General features: G+C 31.2%; 2 protein-coding genes and 1 long non-coding RNA gene across 3 annotated transcripts; 1 reads left to right on the top strand and 2 right to left on the bottom strand.

Moving 5' to 3' along the window:
- The first annotated feature begins 2,833 nt into the window (after nt 1-2,833).
- Nucleotides 2,834-3,520, top strand: LOC118037457 (phytosulfokines 3). Its single transcript, XM_035043444.2, has 2 exons — nt 2,834-3,140; nt 3,260-3,520. Exons 1-2 carry the CDS (start codon nt 3,015-3,017, stop codon nt 3,389-3,391), a joined length of 258 nt encoding a protein of 85 aa, XP_034899335.1. The 5' UTR covers nt 2,834-3,014; the 3' UTR covers nt 3,392-3,520.
- A 7,911-nt stretch (nt 3,521-11,431) lies between these two features.
- LOC118035491 (protein PHLOEM PROTEIN 2-LIKE A10) lies at nt 11,432-14,820 on the bottom strand. The gene is made up of 4 exons (XM_073404415.1): nt 14,808-14,820; nt 12,609-13,829; nt 11,827-12,011; nt 11,432-11,680 (listed from the first exon to the last, which is right to left on the bottom strand). Exons 1-2 carry the CDS (start codon nt 14,818-14,820, stop codon nt 13,042-13,044), a joined length of 801 nt encoding a protein of 266 aa, XP_073260516.1. The 3' UTR covers nt 11,432-11,680; nt 11,827-12,011; nt 12,609-13,041.
- Nucleotides 14,821-15,240: 420 nt separating this feature from the next.
- LOC140954510 (uncharacterized) lies at nt 15,241-17,383 on the bottom strand. The gene is made up of 3 exons (XR_012167851.1): nt 17,275-17,383; nt 16,291-16,346; nt 15,241-15,688 (listed from the first exon to the last, which is right to left on the bottom strand). It is a non-coding gene; the product is annotated as an uncharacterized lncRNA (long non-coding RNA).
- Nucleotides 17,384-18,043: the final 660 nt, after the last annotated feature.

The following is an 18,043-nucleotide window of genomic DNA, read 5'->3' as shown; positions in this document are numbered from 1 at the left end:
TCTTGATTAGGTTAACTAGATCGTATATTGATTAATTTATTGGATGTTATGTCCTAACTTTTCATCTAATTTAATTTAAAATTTGATCTCAGCTAAAGATTGAATTAGCTGATTAGCGAGCTAACCCGCTGAGCTAAGCATGATTAATAACATGGAAAAATTAATCAAATAAATTTCATTATTGAAGCAAGTCCTCTACTATATACCCTACCATTCAACTTTTACAACTTCTTTAATAAAGTATGAAAAGATTGTTGATGCATTATCACAATGATAAAAAAAGACCACAGATGATCACTTTGTCTAAAGGATAAGGATTGCTAAGTTGGCGAATTAGAGAGGCAATTTCTTTAATCGTTTAAAACTGATCATATTTGCAGGCAGTGATGCTAAATTTTCTAGCGTGTTGTTCTGTTTTATTTCTAAACATGTCAAAACGTTTTTGATCAGCCTCCTTGCTACCCAATTTTAACATGGTTTTGTGTCATTAATTACACTAATCCGGTTATAGATAATCGTATAATTATGAATAATCTGTTTAAAGTTCGATCCAGAGAGATTTAATGCATGGGAATTAATTTGAAAATATCATTTTCGTTAAAAAAAAAAAAACAATTAAGATATATTCTTTAAAATAACAATCAAAACATATTTTATGGTCGTGGTGAAAAGTAAGATATTTATAATTGTATTTAATTTTGATTTTTCCTTGTCATTTTATATCCAACAAAATCTTATTATTACTAGTCATTTATAGGAGTTATTTATTTTTATTTTTCTTTTTAGGAAAAGAGGCAGCCATGCCATGCCATAAATCTAAAAATTAAAGAGAGCACAACAACAAACCATATATTCAGCAACAAAATATCCACACACAAATCAACTCCTTTTCATAAGGATTTGACTTTTAAAGATTGGGTGTGAAGGAGCCTAATCCAATATGAAACCAACGAACCAAGTGCTATAAATATAATAATTATATTGTCTAAGACTTGGCCATAAATATAATTAGAATCAAGGAATCCAATCATGCTGAGAAAGAACAGCACAAACCCCTATAGCTAATTAGTCATAAATAGGAGTTGGAATTTTGATCAAGGAATATATGTAATTAATTTGCCTACCGAAAGCATTTCATTTAGAAATGCTTTTGACTCCTTCAACCATTGGCTTTGGCTTTCGGTTCAACCAGCTGATCTCCTTCACTACAACACCCACGATTCCTTGCAGCATTTTCAAAGGAGATTCTCCCCTTTATTCATTATTTTCTTTTTGATTTTTCTCCCCTTTATTTGTTTTTTTTCCTTGTTTTTTAGTCAACCTTTGTACACTAAAGCAAGATCATGTTCTTACCTTACCAGCTGGTAGCTGACACCTACTCGTTTCCCACACATTGATCCATTAATTTATTTTGATATGATTTATTTTTATTTCTTTAGTTATCTTATAAAGTTTCAACAAATACAATAGATCCACATCTAGAAGGCATAATCACGAGCTCCATATTAACGTATACATGCTGTAACGTGAATTATATTGCATATATACTGTTAGAATATTGTCATGGATCTTTGAATAATCTCTATAAATATATAAATATTGTTGGTTCATTGTATTTTTTATATCACCAACTTGTACTTGCAAAATATTTCTGATCGTGACATAGTGACAAAATTAATTTTGATTCACGTATTAGACGATAATTCAGCGGTTTTGCTCATTTGCGTAGTTTATTTTTGGCAATTTTTTTTTCGAAAGTCAATAATATCAAATTAATAATTAAAAAAAAATATAAGATGTCATTTACTAATCGAAGGAAGAAAAATATTTGTAGAACAAGCTACGTCTACTGAAGATCTAGCAGAGGATATTCTTCGGAACTTCTTATTCCATATAATTATGATATTTATTTAATTTTGCTGCCACAATGTACGGAATATAAATAATTGCTAGTAGGATTCACTTGATAATGATTTTTGACTGGGGATGATATATAATTGCATCCATGAGATGTAGAGGTACGATCCCATTAATTTACTTGAATGGTGGTGGTTATATATGAGAAATTCTGCCGATATGAATGTGAGAAGATTTTTATAGATGCTTATATGATTTTTTTTTTATATAAATGTACAGAATAAAACAAGTAATAATAATGATAAAATAGAGTTTTGACCCCGTAGAGATTGGTTAATATATAATGATAATGATATATTCATTATTCTAATTTTATTTAAAAAACTTATTTAAGAGATAACATTAATGATAATGCAAATAAAAATAAAAATAAAAGTAAAGTAAATAAATAAGAATGAGATATAGTATAGAAGTCAATGATTTAAAAAAAAACTAAAACGTTCGATTTTATCATAATTAATCCGTCATAACCCTTTAAACTATGAATCCGTAATAATCCTTTAAACTATGATAGTTAAAAATAATTATCGACAGTAATTATTCCCTGAACTAATTAACAATCACTCCGGAACATCATTAGTGAAATTTGAATTTTGTTTTTTTTTCTTTTTTCTTTTTCCCTTCTTCCGTTTACTCTTCAGCAACCATTTCAAACCAACAACCACCCTTTTTCCTGCTCTATATGCCAAACGTCCCAAGTCCAAGACGGCCAAGTAATTCTATAATAACATGCAAACAAATATGTGGTGATATCACCGATGATTTTCAAACCTTTATTTTTTAGTATCAATTCCTGTGGTCTGCTTTTGATTATCTCCTCCTTTTCTTTTTTTAAATTCCTTTCTGGAATAAGTCTCCAGCTAAAAATATACAAGTTTTACTTTCTTTTTAATGTGCTGTAGTTAATGAGCTGCTATATTAGAAGTCTCCCACCACCACAAGTTCACACCATCACCATTACCATTAGTCTCCTCCCTCCCCATCTATAAATACAGAACCACGCATCTGTCTTGTCTTGTCTCTGAGTCTCAGAATCTTATCAACATCTTATATCCATTCCCGTATAATATTTTTCTTTTAAACACAGGAAGAAAGAGATGGCCAGTGCTGTTAAGGTTGCCACACTCTTCTTCGTAGCCCTCCTCCTCTGCTCCACAGTAACCTATGCCGCCCGCCCTGAGCCAGGCTTTCCTGATGGTTCTTTGGCAAAGAACCAACATAAGGTTTGTTGAATTTGGAACTTTTTAAATTTTTGTAGTTAAACATGGTTGATTTCATATGCAGAAGATTTCGATTGATAGGCCTTATGTTTTTGATAAGTGGGTTTTGTGTATTTGTTTAGGTTGTTGAGGCCGAGCATGCAGAGGTGATGGAAGAGATCAGCTGTGAAGGGCTTGGTGAGGAAGAGTGCTTGATGAGAAGGACACTTGCTGCTCACACCGATTACATCTATACCCAGAAGAACAAACCATGAAGTACTGCTACAATGGTCTTATATATATATGTATGGATATTGTGTCAAGAGAAATATATTTATACTTTTGTTTGACATCATATAGTATGATGTTTCCTTGGCTTAAATGATGATAAATATTTGTTCAAAGGTAACTCGTCTATCTATCTATATATATATATATATATATTTGTAGCGTTGGTGTATTATAAATGGTAACTTATTATAACTTGGGCATGGATTCTATGCTAGAATAATAACTCGAGGATTAATTTCCTAGGTTTCCCCTGCTTTTCCCAGTTCTCATAGTCACTTGTATGCTTTCCACCCAGTAGGTGTATACAATCAAAAAAAATATTAGCGTTTGATCATAAAAGAGATCAAAATATTAGAGATGTACGAGATAAAGATATATAAGATATGTTTCTGTTTTAAAATTACAAAAGTTCATATTGTATTAAAAATAGATTTATTTTATATATGTATATATTTTATAAAAAACATAACCTAATATCCTAAGTTCTCCACCATAGGATTCATTTACTTCATGCTAGTTAGGAAGCAAGGCTTTACCACTCTCTCTTTTTTCTTCTTATCGTTCCATTTTATTCAGAGACTTATTGGAAAGCTATATAGGGTCGGGTTTTTCCATAATTATTTCCTTGCATATTCCAACCTTTGGATTAAGCTGTTCTTTTTTAAAAAATATATATCATATTCATACAGGAAAAAACAGAAACCATTTTGCAAGGGGAAAAAAATCCCATATGATCCTTCTTGTGCAATCACAGCTAAAAAAGTTGCTTCGAGGCTTACCAACCAATTATGTACTGAATTTGCGTGTAAGGGAAAGGAAGATGCCATTGTCTCTGATTTGACGGCCAAAGATTCTTTTCTCAATCGAGTCATTGCAATTTCCTCAATTAATTCTTTGACTGATCCGACAACTTCCATTAAATCCGTGTACATTTCACCACTGCTGGTCAGCTAGCTATTTTTCCACCGGTCCACGCCAGGCTACTGATATTATTATATTATAAGTTATATTTATAATAATTACTATGTAGTAGGATCAGTGCTTAGGATATCTGGAAGAGTCGTGAAGCCCTTGCTAGATTCTGATGTTGGTATTAATCTGCCAATCAAAGAGTTTAGGTACATAAATTAACAACAACCATTCGGATTAATGCATGTGTGATCGACGGTCCACGGCTAACCAAGGACAAGTGGCAAGTCCATCATATTCAATACACACATTAATGTCCTAACACCTCCATTCGAAGGAAGCTGTCTTATCATCTCATCACAGGAACCTCTCTTATTTTGAGGAAACAAAAGTGATTTCAAGGACATCCTAATCAATCCCTAAAACCATAGGCACAATTATCAAGATATCCCACCTACTGCTTGGTGCAAGGGTTTTCTTTTCTCCTCTCAATAATTCTCGAGGATAAGTAATTCCTTTCTTATTTTAATGTTACACATAAAAAAAATTATAAAAATAAAAATACAAGTTTATAAAATCTTGTATAAAACTTTAAATATAAATTGAGTTTTTCACGTGCTGTTATTTTAGGTCAAGACATGTAGGTTTAATTATGAACTTGATGCCTAAATTTGGTTATAGACTTTTTTGTTCTTGAAAAATTAAATTTATTATGAAATGAGAGACTTTCTAATATTTAAATTAACGAGTTCAGGAGAAAAATAATATATATTATAATTAAAAAAAATGTGTCCTTATTTATTATAGAATAAAAACTATCAAATTTAAATATTTTTTATTTACATAATAATCTAAGATATTTATAAACCTGAATCACGTCAGCTTATTTTATTTTATTGATAATTGAGTGATAAAAATATTGATGCCTACTATTCATTATAGTTTTTGGCTCTTCATAGGTGGAGAAGTGGATAATACAATGCATTGGTTATAAATAATAATTGGTTGAGAAAAGAAATTACCTGGTTAGATAGAATGTAGTGTGTGTTTGCATAGCTAGAAAAAATATTGATAACTTTTATGTAAAAATGGTAGAGAATATATTAGAAAATATGTTAATAAATAATAATAAAAAATAATGTGTACATGAGTGGTCTGCAGCGCCATATTCTAATTCATTGTAACTTGAAAAAGCTAAGAATTTTTTTGTGGTGCTGGGTAGAGGCCCAAATAAATTTCCAGGCTATTTTTTTTTTTTTTTTTTCAAGTGGATCATCACATGCAAGTCATTAAATTAATAGAGCTCATGAATGGATTTCATTTTAATATTAATAACTCATATGTATTCTTTGATTTTTTTGGACATAATTTCTTAGCATGACTCTTTTTTCTCCGCTGTATTTAGATCATAAAGACATTCAACTTGAAACTGTTTATTCAAAAAAGGCAACCGAAAGTAATTACAGCACATTTATTTTGCATGTGAACATAAATATATAATAATAATAATAATTTTAAAGGTAGTTTAATTCTTCAGGTCTATTGTATTAACAGACTTTGTGCCAATAGTTAAGAAATTTATCAATTTAAGAACTAGTAATAAAATAATAAATTTTTATCAAAGATAGAATAAATAATCAGAGCAAACATAACTTCATGGCTATCAGTGGCTCTACGATCATTAATTTATCAAATAAATCTCCATAAACCAAGTTTCATTGAATAAACCTTCACAAAGAAAAAACAAAACAAAAATAAAAAACAAGACGGGAGAGATAGAGGTACAGAATAACCCTTCTATTTTATATTCCATCAAATCATAATCTTTTTCATGATTTATAGGATTAATTACTCATCATTTATCACTTTTACATACGTTTGAATTTTAATTAGAATAGTTTGTATGCATGCATATCATTTTCTTTTATCAAGCCACCATAAAACATAGGTAAGCAATTTTGACACAAGACAAAGATAATGCTTCACATCATGATAACAATTATTTTTCAAAAAATATATTAAAATAATATATTTTTATTAATATCAATAGATTAAAATAATAAAAAAATAAAATAAAAATTAACTTTTTTAAAAAACACGGCCAGCTATGAAAACAAACAACATCTAAATACATAGTCACTGTAAACCTTTAGATTCCTTATTTTTTAAGGTTTGATAGATGGGTAGGTTTATCGGCTCTGGTAAGTGTGTAGCGTATAATCTTTGGGTAACTATAGCATCGATTATTCTATTGAAATCATGAAAGAAGAATTATTTGATTAGAAAGTTCAATGAAGACCTATGAATGATATCCGTAGAACACCATTATATATTATTTATTAAGAAATTCGCTTTTAAATTTCTATTTGATGAATTTGGGTAAGTTTGTATAAAGATCTTTTGAATTATTGTTTATTTTGATTTATAATCTCTTGAAGATTTAATAATTAAATCTTGAAGGATAGGAATAAATAATCGGAATAAAACCCTTGAGTAATAAAAGTAAAAGAATTATCAACCTTCAAGCCAGTTACTTGTTCCTCCATTTACTTTTAATATTATTTCTTGTTTTATTTTTTATTTATCAATTATTTTGGCTTGTTTTTTTTGTTACACACGTGATTTCCACGTACTTTTTAATATATTTATTAATAGAACTTAAGAAAGATAATACAAATACAAACATACAATAATTCAATTACTAAAAAAAAAAAAAACTTCGAGGGTATAATAATCAAAATGGACAATAGTTTAATTAAGGAGGGTTTTTTTTGCCTGTTATGCATGTGATTTTCACATGCATGTAACGAATTTATTAACCAAACCTATTAAATAAATCTAAACATGCAATAGCTAACTCATTAAAATAAAAAGCAAAAATCTTTTAAGGGGTGTTATTTAAAAACAGACATTAGTTTATAGGGATTTTGTACAGATTAGCCATGGATTCGGGATCATAGTTTGGTCCACGAGGAATAATTTTGTTTGACTTAATTAACGTACAGGGAAGAAATGTCAATTACCATCTAGAAGAGGAGAATTGGAGATGCAAGGATCTATCATGAATTATCAATGTGGTGGTCCGTCCTCTCCCCATTTATGTGGACCATAAATAAGTAAATGATCCTCCATACCTTTTGACAAAGCTGTGAACACATGGTCTTTAATGGCCCTCCTCTCCCATTTTTTGCTAGCTTATCTATAACTATATGTGGCGCGGCTAGTTGGCTACCTTGACCACGTCTAGCCATATGTGATTGATTGTTGATAAGAACCTATGTTTATGCTTCAAAGAAAACCCACAAGAGATAAACACAGGTGATAAAGACTTGATTTAACAATGGAGGAGGTGTTATCAAATGACCTGTTAAAGGTTGATTTATGGGTTGAATGGATTGATCGGTCACTTCAAAATAATTTCATTTTAAGATTTGTTTTTAAAATAAAGTCAAACAAATTAGATTTTAATCAAATTAATCACATCAAATTTTGCTTGATTTAATTTGAAATCTAATCTAGACTAGATTCTTGATATTACAAGATTCACAGTGTTAGATTGAAGTTATATCATGGTAAACTAGATAGCATTGATTGATTGCATAAATGTCAATAGTAAATGAAAGAGAGAAAGCCTTCAAATGAATCTTGAGGGGAAATGATTAGGCTTTAAATTTATTTTCTTGAGGTTATAAGTTCGAGTTTTATAAATTTTAAGGTTATTGAAAATTTATATTATCGTTAACTTTAGGACTCGTAGAATTAATCGAAATGTGTGCAAATTAGTCCGAATATCCTAATTAATAAAAATAGAAAAAAAGAAAGCCTTTGAATGCCCGTAAACCGCAATCTTTAATATATCTTCCTGGTGAATAAAATGGTCTCAAGCCAATTGTAATATCTCAAGCTGTAACTATGAACATATATATATAATAGTATTAGCAACTTGCAACTGCTAGCAACCTTGATGCTACACACACACACACTCGGTTTTAGAGTTGGACTTTCCTTGTAAACCCAGAATTTGCTCAGAGTTGTCAGAACAATTTAGAATATGAAAATAATTTTTGAGCTGAATCCCACGACCAAAAGGCATATGACAATGAAATGGGTATTATTTAATCATCTCAACAACATCTTCAAAATTTGACAATCTCCTCTTCATGTTTAAACTTCTTTTATATTTCATGTCGGCTGCTGTAGTAGGCATTTCATATATATATATATATATTGAAATGACTTTTTTTTTTTAAGATAGCTTTCATATACCAAAATTTAATTAATTTTTTAATTCAATCTTAAATTGATTATTAAAAAAATTCAATGTTAAACATTGAGAAGATTTGACTAAGAAAATTAAATTAATTTTTTATCCATCTTTACTTTGATAAAAAAAAAATGACTAAAAGCTTCAACACTTGAAAGGCAGAGATGCAGGAAGGTCAACCCTGAAATCGAAGAGCGGCGTCCAAGTGCAAGAAAAACAATGTCTTTAATATCTTCGAATCCATTTTTTTTTTAATTTTTTTTTTTAAATTATGTTCTTCAGAAGCAGGTTTCTCTCATTTCCTCTGGTGATTGGAGCTGTTGTGTACGTTTTCATCATGTTTCCTCTTCCACATTCTTCCGGTTTATGTTTCTTGGATTTGCTGTCTGTCTTTTGGTCATACAACCAAGCTTGTGTTCTAAATTCAGCCCTTTAGAACACATGTTTTAGGATCCATTACCTCTTTATACAGACAGATGGAGTTAATTTAGCTAAATTAGAAGTCTTAACTATGATTGGAAAATTTTGGAGAGTTGATATGTTTTTCTTTTTAGCTAGAATTCATTTTGATGCTGATCTCAAAGAAACTTTGAGGTCTGAAGACTTGTTAGTAGATTGGTTGTTGAAAGACAAAGGTTATCAATTCCGTTCCGTTCCATCCGGAATGGCCGAAACATTTCATATCAATTTAAAAAACGGAACAAAACGGAACAAATTTCATCTCATTTTAAATCTCGGTCCATTCCGGATTTTTCAGCTAAATTTCACCCGAAACGTTCCAGTTTCATTCTACATGTTCCGTTCCGCTCTTGAAAAGCCATTGAATCAAATTGAACCTTGCTCAATTTCATTAATTAAACCACCCGATTATAAAAAAACTCTTTTTCATTACTATTTTCAATAGCAATGATATTAATAATAATATTAAAAATTATTATTACAATTTTCATTAATAATAATATTAATTTTTTAAAATTAGATTTATCACTAATATATATGGTTTATATTCATGTTTTTTTTATGTTTATATTTTGTAGGAATTTGAGCAAAACAAATGATGTTTTAGATTTTATTAGCCACTTGATAACATTGACCTAGCTTTATATTTAAAATATTTTTGTTAAAATATTTTACTTTCATAATATTTTAATATTTTATTTAAGTTGAATTATTTTAAGTTAAAGATCTATTTAATCTTGACTATTTAGAAATATTTTAAATTTTGAAATTATATTTGTTTGGCATTGTGTTTGTATTGCATAATTTATAATTAATTTATCTTGAATTTGAATTTTTATATATATATATATATATGAACAGTACAACCCCGAAACGGCACACCGAAACACTCCAAAACTGAAATATTTCATTCCAATTGAAAAAACGAAACACCTACCGAAACGGAATTGACAACCTTCTTGAAACAGCCCAATTGTCTGAACTGATTTTCATAGATGTTTTAGAAAATGTGGATAATGGCAGTCACCAAGGGAACGAGCTTCCACCCGCATCTTGACTGATTGCATGCACCTTATGATTTGTAGACAGAAGCCAGAATGCAATCCTTGTTCTGCCTTTTGGCTTCTTACCAGAATTTAATAGAGCTCCATTGCTTCTGAGTTTACCTGGTTAAGCTATTCTGGTGAACCTTGAGCTTGTCTGATCAGTGGTTTGCTGATTTTTGCTGAGATGTTATGGCGAAATTGTACATAATCTTATCTGAAACTACTTTTGCCATAGATGATAAAACGATACAGCTTTTTCATGACCTCAATGTTGTGTAAATATGACCTGTCAACTATTAAGCTTCAAATCAAAATTTTCATATGGTTTCATTTGATTTTATAGTAACATGTCTTTTCTGCTTAGGGAATGACTTTGTATGGCTTTTGCAGCATTGGAGTTGTTTCAAGGAAGGCAATATTTGGACCCCAACTTGATGAGTACTGGAAAAAGAAGCTTGTGGAAGAGGCATTTACAAAGGGGACTGACACAAGCTCAACCTAGCAGATAGCGCTTGGAATTTCTTCATGTATAATTCCTTCATAACAAGAGCAGAGAAATCAATTTTCCAACACTGTAGAGGCTTATTATGTGTTCATGATACTGTTTTCAATTGATAAAATTTAGAATCTGGGCATATGATACTGTATTTTAGATAAGATGGGCTCCCAGCTACATCTGTAAGAGGATAAGATGAACACTGTTTCTGGTCAAAGGAGAAAAGCTCAAGTAATCTTTACCTCGTAGCAGGCTTAGAGCTGCACCACCCAATAATGAATGTTACTGAACTTTGTTCTCCTTGCGAGGCCATAATCGGTGAAGTTTACCATGTTATTGAACTTCTCTGAGAAGAAGCTTCAGTTGTGCCAGATCAATCAACTAACTTTGTGTGGAGAAGACAGCTCAGGCATTCTATACTGACCCTAACTTGGACGTAGATCCCTTTGTTATGAATTTTGTTCCGCCAATCTTTAGTTTAATTCATGGAGGGAGAGAGTGAGAGAAAAAATCGTTATCCCAATTCACAACTAATCATTTTAAGTCCCACTTAATTACAAATCATAACTCAAACGAATCTATAAAACAATTTATAATTTGAGGCCCAAAAAACGTCAGTACTAGGTAGATAATTCCTGAAGAAGAACTTGAAAATCTAAAGGGTTAAAAACCCAGATGGCTACGAGCAGAAGTATCTAAGCCAAGTGATGTAATCCTAAAAGAAAATTTATACATGATATGGTTTAGGATCCGCAAACATCACCAGCCTGTGGCAAAACTGCACGGCTAAAGCCATTGCTTTATCAAAATCCTGCCAAAAGACTTGCACCATGTTCAAAAAAAGGAAATCTTCAAACAGAAAAAGGCATTCTGCCTTGCCCCATTTCATGAGAAAACATGCAACTACTAGATATTCTGACACTATCTTCGCTTTCATGACATCAATACATTCAAAAAATTGGACAGGCTGCCTTAAACTTATAGAGACATATAATAAATCAATCTCTATAATAGTTTTGGAGTAAATTCTTGTACTTTCAAAACAGAAAATGCATGGAGACATGTCCTTTCTATATCCACCATCCCCGTCACTTATATCCTGTAACATTAACCAAAAACTCAAGCTAATGTACAAGTTTGTAACAGCCAAACAAGATAGGAAAAATATATCAGAAAGTTACAACATGCAAAACAGAATCAGAGCATGATCTAGAAAGCTACTCTAAACCATGTTAAAATGCTAACCAGCAGTTGAAAGTAATCTTAAACACTGGAGTGCAGTAAGTTCACAATCCAACCGCACCGGGCACTGCATTGCTCCTCATAGTCACCGAAGAATTTCATCTCAAATTTTGAGCAGGCAATTCATAGTCATTACTCGGGGAGGTCTACAATCAACATGCTCAAATTGATGCCACTATAAGCACAATCTGTCATCGATGAAGTCTTCTTTAATAACTGTAAAATCCAAACAACGCCAGTGCGAAATAGAAATAAAATTGAATCATGTAATTGCACTACATATGCACGGTATTCATAGATTTACAAGATAAAAGCATGCCTGAAGGCAAGTTTCCTGCGTTTAAACTTCTTCAACTATATACGTTGTGCGATCATGCTCCCAAGAATATATGCGAAGCGACCATTGTCGACAAACTACTAACAAGTTCCTTTACCTGCAGATATGATCTCTTAATCTTAGACTAAATTAATGGCAAATGATACAGAATCATTCAACAATTCAAACCAGCACATAACACTAGCAGTATCGAATATGTGCAAGCACAGAGTTATGCATCCAGAAGCAATAACAGAGGATTTTGTCAAATTATCAGACTATATTCCTTTTCATCTTACGGGTGTACAGGGATAATTGGAACTGATGCCATTAACCAACTACAGGTACTTTTACCAAACATGTATTCTCTTCAACATTACCACACAAATAAAAGTATTGCATCAGTTCCAAAACGGGTTAAACACAAGAAGCTTCTGTAGTAAGAAGCCAGATTGAATCAACAAATAACCTTTTTCTTCTTCTGGTATGCGAGATGAACTGAGCTGTACAAAGAAATTAGATACATCTCGCATTCTTCGCGCAAAAAGTCGCATGAAAGACTTGAGAGAATTCGATAACAAATGATGTCGAAACATTCAAACACTTAAGCTGGAACCAGAATCCAAGCAGCATCCAGTATGTGCAAGCAAAAAGAAATGCATAGGGTTGCAATAACAGAGGATTTTGCTTTGACATATCTCACAACTTCAATATCAGTGTCAACAACAACTTCATGAGCAAAATCAACGCATCTCCGCATTCCATTATATAGCTTCCCCAGCAGAAACTCCAGGAAAGACCGAACAGTCTCAAACGTAACCCTCCCAGTTACTTCGAGAACAAGCCTCCTATTGCTTGGGACTGACAAAGCAGATGACACTTTATTAACCCAACCGTTCTCCTTAATCAACTGACTTTCTTGTCATAGATTCACTAAAAAATGCTTCTTTCCCAGATACCGCATCCTCCATTGCTCTTTCTTCTTGATCAATGGCCAAATAAGGTGAATCGGAACTCGAATTCAAGTTAGAATCATCAGTTGTCAAGACTTGATGAGATGTCTTGACAAGAGTCTCAATTGCACCATTACAGATTGATACCAACACCCCTCTCACTTTGGTTTCGTGCTTAGGATCGGTTAATCCAGCAAAAAATTCATCATAGGTGTTGATATGCATAGTCCTGTCAAGGTAAGCCGTAACTGCTGTGCTCACAAATAACTGAATACAATCAACAATCAGCTCTCTACCCTTATCACCACAAACCGCTCCCATCACTTTTTGAAAAGAATCATGGCCATCAGCAGCAGCATTCAAATATGAAATTGAATTCAGACAACTTTCATACAATCCCAGAACCAAGTTCCTAGCAAAGCTTCCAACGATAACAGAAACAAAACCAGACCCAGTTGGAGAAGCAGGCTTCTCAAAAACCTTGTTCAAGAAACTTGGACTTCCTTTGTTTTTCCTATCCCCATTGGCACCAGCATCATGATGAATTCTTGCATGGGATTGGTAACCACGCAAAATTCCCACAGTAAAAGCTTGAGTAAGGGCATCTAATCCTTCTGAAAACTCATTAGACCTTGCCACTTTAGAAATTTGCTTGAAACTATTGGGAATTTGGTTTGATTCCGACTGAACAAAATCTTTAAAATCCCTAGAGACAACCCCATTAGTTTTAAACCAAGCTTTATCGTATTAATGTTAAAAAAAGAAAGATGTCATCTTCAAAAAAAAAAAAAATTAAATCATATCATGCTTTTTTACATGTTATTTGAATTGTTTTTGAACCTATCAAGTCGATTGAGTTATATCTGTGCAAACTTAAAAGTTTAATTTTAAACATCGATTAAACAAAAAATCAAATCGAGAAGTTTTAAAATTGATCCACTAGGTCTGGTTTACTAACAACACCAAATATTTTCCTATGACCTAGAAATTCTTTCTTAGTTTATAAAATATTCAATTCGACCCTCAGTGTAGTGTGAACATATAAACTAGTTCATTTCTCTTCATGATGATTTTGATCAAATTGTACTATATTTTAAAATTTTCAAACCTGATCCAGTGTATGACTTGAATATTTAGAGCTTGAGTTACCAAGGTATTGGGTTAACTCGAGAGTATTCGAGTGAACTTATGTTAATTATTTTATCTTTGTTTGAAATAATTGAAGGGAGAAGGGAAACATGACATAAACATATCGTATTCATATCATATGACTCTTATAATAGAGGAAGTTTCTTGAACTTGAACTTGGCCTACAACTCTTTTAATACATGTATTTATTGTAGTCTATGGAGAATTTTAAAAATCAAATAGTCACATCATTGAAGCATTATTTTGTCATGGTTGGTGAACCTTTCTCATCTTTTATTGATAATAAAAACTTTAATGTTTTTATTGTTTTTAGGACAATTATATTGTTACCATTATTTTTTAGATCTTTCATTTTTATTTTGAGAATATCTTTCTTGTATCTTTATTTTGTCACTATTTTATCGATGATCTATCTTCATCTTGAGAAGATCTTTTTTTTTTTTTTTCTTATCCATTCTTTTTTATTATTATTATGGCTAGCTAATATCATCTCATTGTCATCTTTTCAATATACTTTTCTTTAGCAATTGTATTTGTCACTATTTTATAGAAGATCTTAACATTACTATGCTTAGCCATTACTTTTCTGTTCTGGCTGTTGTCACATTTCTCTTGTAAAAAATAACTCTTTCAAGATTTGACTCTTTAAGTGATCATTTTATTTTAGTTCACTTTTCATCATATTGCTGCATTCTTTTTATCATGGTTCATTGTTCATTTTTCATTTCTTTTTTAGAAAGAGCTCTCTCTCTCTTATTTTTTTTTTCATGTGCAATCTCTTTTGCACAACACTTTCTCTTGTGTAATCTTTTAGACTTTTTCTATCTTTCTTGATGTAACATCTTAATTTTTTTTGTTGGGCTCTATCATCGTGCACCTTTCATGTTTTACTAATTTCACTTATTTGTCATTCTTTCTTGGGTTCAATATCCATTTGCTTTCATAATTTTTTCCTTACTTCATAATACATGCTCTAACTAATTGCTTTGATACTAGCTTTGATACTAATTTATTATGAATAATTAAAAAGAGAGTATATTTGAAGGAAGCATGATGAAAGACAATTCTTTTTCATAATACTTTTGTACAAAAGTAAGTTCGTATGGACTTGAACTTAGATTACAATACTTTCAACACACATATTTATATTTGTCACGACCCGATTCCCGGATCCATGACCGGCACATAGGCAAGGTTCCCCTCCAAGGTTCCAAACCTATGCGAACCCAAACTTACATACAATCCTATCCTTCAAACAACTCAATCAGAGTTTAACGCAGCATTAACAACAAAACTAACTTCATTATATAATATAATTGTCTTACTACAAGAATTAATATAATTCATAGTTTTGGAGCACTAACTTGACAAAAAGGAATGTACAAATTACAACTAAAAAGCAGGTTCGGAAGATTCAACAAAAGTGACCTGCTATCAAGCTATAAGCCTGAAAATGATAAATAATGAGAGGGTGAGTTCAACGACTCAGTGAGTAGATAACGTTTAATATACACATACGAGGTAATATAACAATGAGAAATATATATACAAGTATGGCTCTAGGTTATTATAAAAAGGTTTCTCAATTAGGCCATAACAAGAAGATTATATGGTAAAGTTCATCAGAAAATCAAAATACAATGAGCATGAGGCTCCGTACTGTGGGATGATCAGTCCACACAGGTCGGTGACTCCCCCGACCAACTAGGGTTCAGATACGATGTGCACAAAGACTAACACTACCCTGTTAGCATGGGTATTCTGACTGACATACCAAAGATTCATAATCATAATCAACAAACATATTCAACTCATGAAATCAATCAAATGAGGAGTTATTAATTCAGAAGTCAATTCAAAATATATACTGGCTCATATCAAGAATTCAGATTCAATAATTGATCATGCTTTATCATAACAAGGATAATAATCAATATATATTATCAAGAAGCATGATTCAATTCATATTAACAAATCAAATATTTATACTATTTCTCATGCATATGGAAAATTATCCACTCACTTGACTCAAAAGCAAACAACACTCACAAGCTTAAACCGAAGGAAATCCTACTGACGTTCTGCCGGTAGAATATCAGGATTATCTGAATACAAAAAAGACATATTCAAGAACGACTCAAAAGAACATTTAACCTATTTAATACACTTAACTAAGGGTGTATACCGTAACCCTATATGTTTTTGAACTAACTAGTTAATTTTCTCAAAAACCCAAAATCTAACGGTTTCTCCGAAATCTAACCCATAATAAAAACAACTAATAAAATTGGTAATAATTCACTAAATAACCCTTAATTATTCATCAAAATAATCTGAAAAGGCTAATATTACAGCTAGGGACTAATCTGGAATTTTTCCATATTTTTAGGGCCAAATTGTAACTTTTTTCAAATGGAGGACCAAACTGAAATTTGTCATAAATCCATGAATATACTGAAATTCTGACCTTAATTAATTCTCAATCCTGTCCAGGATGTATCATTATGCTCAAGGGACCATTTTGAAATTTTACCAAATTTTTAGGGTTAAATCGTACTTTTTGTCAAATTGGAGGACCAAATTGAAAGTGTTAAATTCTCTTATCTATACAGTAATTCTGTCCATAATTCATATGTTATTCTGTTCAGAATCTCGGAATATGCTCCAGGGACCAATTTGTAATTTTCCAAAGTTCGGGGACTAAACTGTAATTTTCGCAAATTGAGGGTCCAAATTGAATTTTCCTCATCTTCAACCTCCAATCCAGAATTTTAACAGAAACCCCACTGTTCTCTCCAAAATTTCTAACACAATTTCACCATTCAAACAAAATCACAACTCAAAATCATCATCTTTCAATTCAATCTCTCAAAATCAATCAAATAATCAATTACCCATAATAATCAACCCCCATCATTCAATTTAATTCATCAATTTAAACCAAAACACAAATTCTCAAAACCCTAACATTCATCAAAACTGAAATTAAAGCTTAATTAACATATTATACACATTAAACAACCAAAATCTTACCTTTTTAACTTATTTCCTCAATTCCTTTCCTTTTTCCCTTATTTTCCCTTTTTTTCTCTTCTTCTTCTTCTTCCTCCCTTCTCTCTCACGGTTTGTTCTTCAAATTTTTCAGATCCCTCTTATATATATAACAACTATTTATCCAATTACTACTATACCCCTCATTCATTTATTCCAACTTTTAAGCCTTCAAGGGCTTTATTGTATTTTCCAACTCATTACAATATTACTCAATGGATAATTCTAGATACATAATAGGATATCCACATTGTTAATATTTATACAAGCACTTAGAAAAACTAAAAGAAACAATGAATTTAGACTTCAAAACTAATGCCAAAATGTATAAAAATAGTTTTGTTTTAATTATATTTTTAATCCCTTAAAGTTGACCAGATTGAAAAGATCAATTAGTTTATAAGTCGTATATAATAATTTAAATTTGACTGAATGAATGTTTAAAACAACTCAAGCAAAAATTGGCTTAGATTAGGTTTCAAATTATCTTTTTAACCCCCACTAAATTTAATAACTATAATATATTCTATCTATACTAGAGCGCATTATATCATATTGCATCGGACATGAAACAATACACTACTTTACATCATTTTTTTATGTTAAAATATATATGACTTTGCAACTTCAATCCAATGGTTTTGCTTGATTCAGGTTCCAAATTAGTTAGATCGGCAGCCTACACCCACTAAATGGTCCAACTCCAACCCCTAGGATTAAAATCTTTTATACTACTAGGAAAAATATGGAC

This window comes from Populus alba, chromosome 14 (genome assembly GCF_005239225.2).
Source record: "Populus alba chromosome 14, ASM523922v2, whole genome shotgun sequence".
Taxonomy (NCBI): Eukaryota; Viridiplantae; Streptophyta; class Magnoliopsida; order Malpighiales; family Salicaceae; genus Populus; species Populus alba.
This window is presented reverse-complemented; position numbering and strand designations above follow the sequence as displayed.

What these genes read in the sequence shown, in the direction of transcription:
- LOC118037457 (XM_035043444.2), top strand. Translation starts at nt 3,015, where the DNA reads ATGGCCAGTGCTGTTAAGGTTGCCACACTCTTCTTCGTAGCCCTCCTC. An exon ending in TGGCAAAGAACCAACATAAG is followed by an intron (nt 3,141 to 3,259) that starts GTTTGTTGAATT and finishes GTATTTGTTTAG; the next exon opens with GTTGTTGAGGCCGAGCATGC.